Consider the following 7,441-nt stretch of genomic DNA (forward strand, 5'->3'; position numbering starts at 1 on the left):
TTGTATTTGTCGTATTGTTTGCAAATCAACTTGAATTCCAGAAAAGTTGGGACGTTTTTTAAAATTTTAATAAAAAGAAAACCAAAAGACTTTCAAATCACATTTTCTTCATAATAGACCATAGATAACATAACAAATGTTTAAAGGGAGAAATTTTACACTAAATGAGCTCATTTAAAATTTGATGCCTGCTACAGGTCTCAAAATAGTAGGGACAGGGGCATGTTTACCATGGTGTAGCATCTCCTCTTCTTTTCAAAACAGTTTGAAGACGTCTGGGCATTGAGGTTATGAGTTTCTGGAGTTTTGGTGTTAGAATTTGGTCCCATTCTTGTCTGATATAGGTTTCCAGCTGCTGAAGAGTTCATGGTCATCTTTGACGTATTTTTAGTTTAATGATGCACCTAATGTTCTCTATAGGTGAAAGATCTGGACTGCAGGCAGTCCAATTCAGCACCAGGGCTTTTCTACAACGAAGCCATGCTGTTGTAATAGCTGAAGGATGTGGTTTTGCATTGTCCTGCTGAAATACACAAGACCTTCCCTGAAATAAACATCGTCTGGAGGGGAGCATATGTTGCTCTAAAACCTTTATAAACCTTTCAGCATTTATAGTTCCTTCCAAAACTGCAAGCTGCCCATACCATATGCACTTATGCACCCCCAGACCATCAGAGATAACACGCTGGAAGGTCTCCCTCCTCTTTAGCCTGGAGGACACAGCGTCTGTGATTTCCAACAAGAATGTAAAAAATTTGGTCTCGTTTGACCATAGAACACTTTTCCACTTTGAAACAGTCCATTTTAAATGAGCCTTGGCCCACAGGACACAACGGCGCTTCTGGACCATGTTCACATATGGCTTCCTTTTTGCATGATAGAGTTTTAGTTGGCATCTGCAGATGGCACGGCGGATTGTGTTTACCAACAGTGGTTTCTGGAAGTATTCCTGGGCCAATTTAGTAATGTCATTGACACAGTCATGTCGATGACTGATGCAGTGTCGTCTGAGGGCCTAATAGTCCCTTACACACATAGATTTCTCCAGATTCTCTGAAACTTTTGATGATGTTATGCACTGTAGATGATGAGATTTGCAAAGCCTTTGCAATTTGATGTTGAGGAACATTGTTTTTAAAGTATTCCACAATCTTTTTATGCACTCTTTTACAGATTGCCCATTTTTACTTCTGAGAGACTCTGCCTCTCTAAGACATCCCTTTTATAGCTAATCATGTTAAAGACTGATATCAATGAACTTAATTAGTTGCTAGATGTTCTCCCAGCTGAATCTTTTCAAAATTTCTTGCTTTTTCAGTCATTTGTTGCCCCCTGTGCCAACTTTTTTTGAGACCTGTATCAGGCATCAAATTTCAAATGAGCTCATTTAAAAGTTTTAAATGAACTTTAAATTTGAAAAGGCTTTGCAAATCTCATCATCTACAGTGCATAACATCATCAAAAGTACTTTTCCGGAATTCGCATTGTAACAATAAAATTTCTCATATTAAAAATAAAATGGTCATATTGGCAACCCTTTGCTCACCTGTCCCGTATTCTAACATGAGAAATATGGTCACCCTAACTACTAGGGATGTGCAAAACAACACATTTCATAATTATGAACAGAATTGTTCATAATAGTAGGGTGTCTGATTGATAAATTGACTAAAATTAAAAGAGTTGGTATCACTAAATGATTTTAAGGGTATTTTAAAGGATCTAATTTCTGAGTCATTTGATTGTAATTGTTTTTGAGTGATTTTGTGTATTTCTGTATATGTAAATGAATGTATTTGTTATATGTTCAACTAAATGTGCTGCCTGTCTTGGCCAGGACCCTCTTGTGAAAGAGATTTTAAATCTCAGGAGTTTTATTTCCTGGTTAAATAAAGGTTTAATAATAATAAAATAATCCAGAAGTCTTCAACAGGCAAAAAATCACATGCAGGTGTGTTAAAGCAGGTACGAACTAAACTATGCAGGACAGAGGGTCCCCAGGAGCACCAGGCTGTCACATTATCTTGCATTCGGATGCTGGTGTTTATAAAATGCTTCTGGGAGAGAATTAAACCAAATCATTCTGATGACATACTTTGGCTCAGGCATTTCAAAACAAGCAATCCAAAGTCATTTGAGTTTTTGTTGTGCATCGAGGGATTTATTCGGTAAATGTGTTACAATCGTAGTTTATGTGCATGTCTTCTTAGCAGAAAAAAAATGCATCCGAATGCATTATTTATACGCATTTTTAGAATTTATGCACATTTTTTTTTAATATAGTATCCCTAAATGCGCATAAAAATAGGTGGATGGAAACCACTTATTATGCCTTAAAATGCTGCTTATGAAGGCAGGTCAGGTTCTGGAACAGAGCAAAAATGTCCCTACTTCCTGACAGATATCATTGAAATGGGTGTCATGAGATATCACTCCTGTCTCAGTGACAGCGCTAGACTGTCAACAGCCAAAAAAAAAAAAAAAAGGTCAAAAAGGGTTGGATAAGAAATGCTGTCTGTCAGTCATTTTGCAAGATTCATATTTGCCGACTTTGGAGGGTGGCGTATTTTTTATTTAATTATGTGTTAATAGTAATTCTTGACAGTCTTAGTAATTATCATATTATGATTTGAGTAAATAATGACAAATCCAATGTAACCTGATCCTTCTGCGAAAAAACTCTAAATGACATTAATTAGGGGTGGACAATACTACACAACTCTATCTACTAGACTTCAGCTTCATCCTGCAGTCAGTTCACCCTCCTCTTCTGTTTCGATCCATCTTTCTCTTTTCCTATTTGGTGAGATGTCCTCAGCAGGGAATGAATGCTGAGTCCAGTATTGATCAAGCCCACCAAGACACCACCCAATACCCAGTAATCAAGCTCAGACACTGTTTGTAAAAGCTCCGGTTCTCTCTTCATTCATCACTGTACTCTTTTCGTTTAGTCTCTCTCTCTCTCCCTCTCTCTCTACAGCCACCATGAAGCAGGTCGCCCGCACTGTGGCCAAGGTAGAGCTGTCCGACCATGTGTGTGATGTGGTGTTTGCGCTGTTCGACTGTGATGGTGAGTTTGTGTGTGTATAAGGTTCATCTTTGAATTGCAGTTATATCATTGTTTGAGACTGAGGACAGGTACTGATACCTACTTTTGTAGTAACATCACACTGTTTAATCACCTCAGCGTTATAGAAACAAAATGCATTATTTAGTCTTAAATGTTTTAAATATAACAATTATATCAGTCATTATATTATATCACTGTGTTTTGATTTTCAGTTTCAGTTAGTTTTAAATGTTCATAAATAGTTGTATCTTGTCAAATGAGCACTTCTTATCAAATTGGGTGTTTTGTTTTGGTTTGGTTTTAGTGTAGCCAAGTCCATTTAAATTGTTGCCATGGGTTGATTTATTTTTTTCCCCAGCGGATTAAAGTTCATTCCAACCTATTGGGCTAGTTTTGTTGTGGAGACCTGGCAACCCTGTTTGTGTTTTTGTGTTTGGTTTTATATAGTTTTGTTGTTTTGCTTTTGTGCTTTCATTTTGTTTTTGTTCTTAGGTTTGTGTTTTGCTTTTGTTTTGTGTTTGGTTTTGTTTTGGCTATTTTGTATTTATTTATTTTTTTGTTATGTGTTGTGTTTGATTTTGTTTTGTGCTTTCATTTTGTTTTAGGGCTGCACGATTAATCGCATGCGATTGTCATGCGTGTCTCATCAGTAAAGCCGGTTCTGTGATTAGCGGTAAATGTCCATCACCTGCTTTCAAATGGAGCGGCACTTAATATACAGAGCCGTAGTTCGCGGACAAGCTACGCAATATCGCGTTCATAATCGCAGATGAATCGCCTTCGATTATGAACACAATATTGCGTAGCTTGTCCGCGAACTACGGCTCTGTATATTAAGTGCCGCTCCATTTGAAAGCAGGTGATGGACATTTACCGCTAATCACAGAACCGGCTTTACTGATGAGACACGCATGACAATCGCATGCGATTAATCGTGCAGCCCTATTTTGTTTGTTTTATTCTTAGGTTTGTTGCTTGTTTTAGTTTTCTGTTTAGTTTTGTTTTGGCTATTTTTTTTTCTTGTTTTGTGTTTGACTTTGTTTTGCTTTTGTTTTGTGTTCGGTTTTGTTTTTTTTTTCATTTTGTTTGTTTTTGTGCTTTGGTTTGTTGTGTTGTTTTTTGTTTTGAATTTTCATTTTGTTTGTTTTTGTGTTTTGGTTTTGTTTTGGCTAATTTTTGTTTTGTGTTCGGTTTTGTGCTTTCATTTTGTTTGTTTTGTTTTGTGTTTTGGTTTGTTGTGTTTTGTTATATTATGGAATATACCGATAGTCTAAATTCAGTCTTGACACTGTCAGAATACAAAAACGTTGGTCACATTAGGGTCCAATTCTAACTATAACTATTAACTACTAACTATTGGGTAGAGTTAAGAGATGTAGAATATGGTCATGCAGAATAAGGCATTAATATGTGCTTTATAAGTACTAATGAACAGCCAATATCCTCGTAATATGCAACTAGTTAATAGTAACTAATAACTTCTGTTTAATTTTGAGTTTTCATTGATATTTTACTGCATATTTATAGTTTTAGGTTTTGCTAACTCATTTTTATTTTTATTTCTGGATGTATTTTTGTTTGTCTTTAATCATGAAATATCTCCAATCTGGATCTGTCTGTGTTTCTTTGTGTGGTGGTATTTAGACAACAAATGTTGTAAATTAGTTATCATATTGTGGTATGGAAGCAATTTTACAAGTACAATTACACCGGACCCGCTGAATCAGTACTTTGAATTCTGCTGAGGGTTGATAAGCATATGGTGTTTGGTGCCACTGACGGTGATAATTACCCATCATATTTCTCTCACACTCTATTTCATTCGCTTTTTTTTTTTTTAGGAAATGGGGAGCTGAGTAATAAGGAGTTTATTGCCATCATGAAACAGCGGCTGATGCGTGGGCTGGAGAAGCCCAAGGATATGGGTTTCACCCGGCTGGTGCGCGCCATGTGGAAGTGCGCCCAGGATACTGCCTGGGACTTTGCCATGCCGAAACAGCAGTAACTGCTGAGACGGCCATCCCCTCATGTTGAGCTCCATATGGGGTATAATTAATCATTAAAGGATAAACTCCTTTGGAAGGCACATCTGATAACACGCTTGCTACAATGACTACTGCTCGTGCATTCGGCCCTTCTGTGTCCACCTGCAACTCTTCTCAACATCCAGACAGAGCTTGCTATCTTTTATTTATTTCTTGCTATTTGCAAGTTTTCGAGTTGGATGCACAATTCTACATACACTAGAATGTAACTGGCATGTGAAAACAACAGTGAGAGGTCATCCTCGAGTGCCATGAGTTCCTATCTGAAATGAATGTTGGGACTCAGATAATTCATATGATATATTCAACTTTGACTTTTTAAACACTCATTACTTATTAAGCAAAAAGCTCCCTATTTTGCACTCCTGTTCTCAAAGGTGTCCGTGTGTCCCAGTCTCCACTATAGACTGAATTAGTGGCATCCAGCTGACAAGAAGCAGTTTCCATTGTACTATAAACCGCGTTATTTTGAAAATCTCATTGTTGAATGACTTTATAAGAGTGATGCTGAAAGAATTATATTATTAAAACATTTTACAGTACTGAAATTATGGTGTGTTTGTGTTATTTAATAATATAAGTGGGTTTGAGGATGGCTCATGGCTTAAATTCTTCCAACGATCAAAAAAAGTAGACGGTGTCTTACATACATACACTAATACTTGGACACACAAAAATTGTTTTCCAAGAACACCCCTCACAATAAATATATTATACTTCATTAGCTGTAGGCTGCTTATGTAACTGATTAATATAACGTATGCGTACGTGTGTTTATCAGCATTTTACAATGACTTTGAATGTGGCTCATTCAATCAGAATTTAAGTTCGAATACACAATGTATTTAGAGGACAAAATAATAAAATGTATATTTGCTACTGGAACTATTTTGCGTTCAAAGATCTAATGGGAAAATATTTCACTGTTAGAACCTAATGCAGACCCATGAAACTATAAAAATCTCAGTTCAGCCGACTGCATATTTTTATTTTTATGAATAAAAGCCATAATTCAAGCAGACACTTAGAGGTGAAAGTGAGGCGTGTGTGGTTTTAAGCAGCATATTATTTAATTTCATGTTGCTGAAGTATGAGTAGTGTTTTATCTGTTTTATCTTTAAATTTATCTGAGGTGAATTAGCATGTGCCCCTCCTGAGTAACTACAGCCCTTCTCTGAGCTAATGTAAGGACATACCCATGAGCCTCTTTCATCATCACACAATCAAGTCAAGTCACTATCTGTCATAGATCTGTGATTAAAAAAAAAACAAAACAAAAAAAAACGTATTAAAGTCACAGCAGAACTGGTTAGATAAAGAGATCTGGGGGTTGACTCTTTCTGTTGCATTAATGCAGCATCCTGCAGATGTGTCCGTTGGCTTTCACACTTCATTAACGAAGCGTTTAAGGAAGTAATGCAAAGAAGTGAGAAAAAAAAAAGGTCAGAAATAAGTTTTCAAAACAAACATTCAACTTCAAAAAGTTGAAGCCTTTGTTCTTGAAGTCAGCTGCTAAAACTCTGCCACTAAGAAAAGACTGTAATAAAATAAATGGTGTGATCAACTAGCAGTTAAAGGGGTGATTTTGGAATCAAAAACACTGACAACTGACAGTATGAAGAGCAGTTTCATTATTGTTCAATAAAAACTAGTTAAAGGGTTAGTTCACCCAAAAATTTGTATCATTAAGTCCAAACCCGTAAGACTTTCGTTCATCTTCGGAACACAAACTAAGATGTTTTTGATGAAATCTGAGGGTTTTTTTGGGGGGGGGTTTTGTAATATCCCATAGAAAGCAACAAAATTACCACATTCAAGGTCCAGAGAAGTGACTACAGTGGTTCTACCTTAATGTTATGAAGTGACGAGGATAATTTTTGTGTGCAAAAACAAAACAAAAATAATGACTTTATTCAACAATTTCCTCTCTACCCTGTCATTGTCCTATGCAGTTTTACATTGATGACACATTACAGAACGCCGACTCTGTATTGGCCGGCTCCTGCGTAATCATCACACGCATGCGTCGTGCTGCTCACATGAACAGTGTCGGCCAATACCGAGCCGCCGTTCGGATGTAACACAGAAGCGCTGCACTGCGTCATCTGCATAGGAGATAAAAAAAATGTATCGGATTTCATCAAAAATATCTTCATTTGTGTTCTGAAGATGAACGAAGGACTTGTGGGTTTGGAACGACATGAGGGTGAGTAATTAATGACAGAATTTTCATTTTTGGGTGAACTTACCCTTTGCACAGTGAAACGAACTAACAATGAACAACAATTTATTGATCACTGTATTTGTATAAAGATACAAGTGTTTA

At 36.6% G+C, this 7,441-nt stretch overlaps 1 protein-coding gene across 1 annotated transcript in view; it reads left to right on the forward strand.

The window, feature by feature from the left end:
* Nucleotides 1-5,657, forward strand: part of micu1 (mitochondrial calcium uptake 1) — a 103,970-nt gene extending 98,313 nt beyond the window's left edge. Inside the window, exons 11-12 of the mRNA XM_067386718.1 lie at nucleotides 2,981-3,070; nucleotides 4,912-5,657. Coding sequence (XP_067242819.1) covers nucleotides 2,981-3,070; nucleotides 4,912-5,075 — 254 coding nt within the window. The 3' untranslated portion in view covers nucleotides 5,076-5,657. The remainder of the gene's footprint in view (nucleotides 1-2,980; nucleotides 3,071-4,911) is intronic.
* Nucleotides 5,658-7,441: the final 1,784 nt, after the last annotated feature.

This window comes from Chanodichthys erythropterus, chromosome 5 (genome assembly GCF_024489055.1).
Source record: "Chanodichthys erythropterus isolate Z2021 chromosome 5, ASM2448905v1, whole genome shotgun sequence".
Lineage (NCBI taxonomy): Eukaryota > Metazoa > Chordata > Actinopteri > Cypriniformes > Xenocyprididae > Chanodichthys > Chanodichthys erythropterus.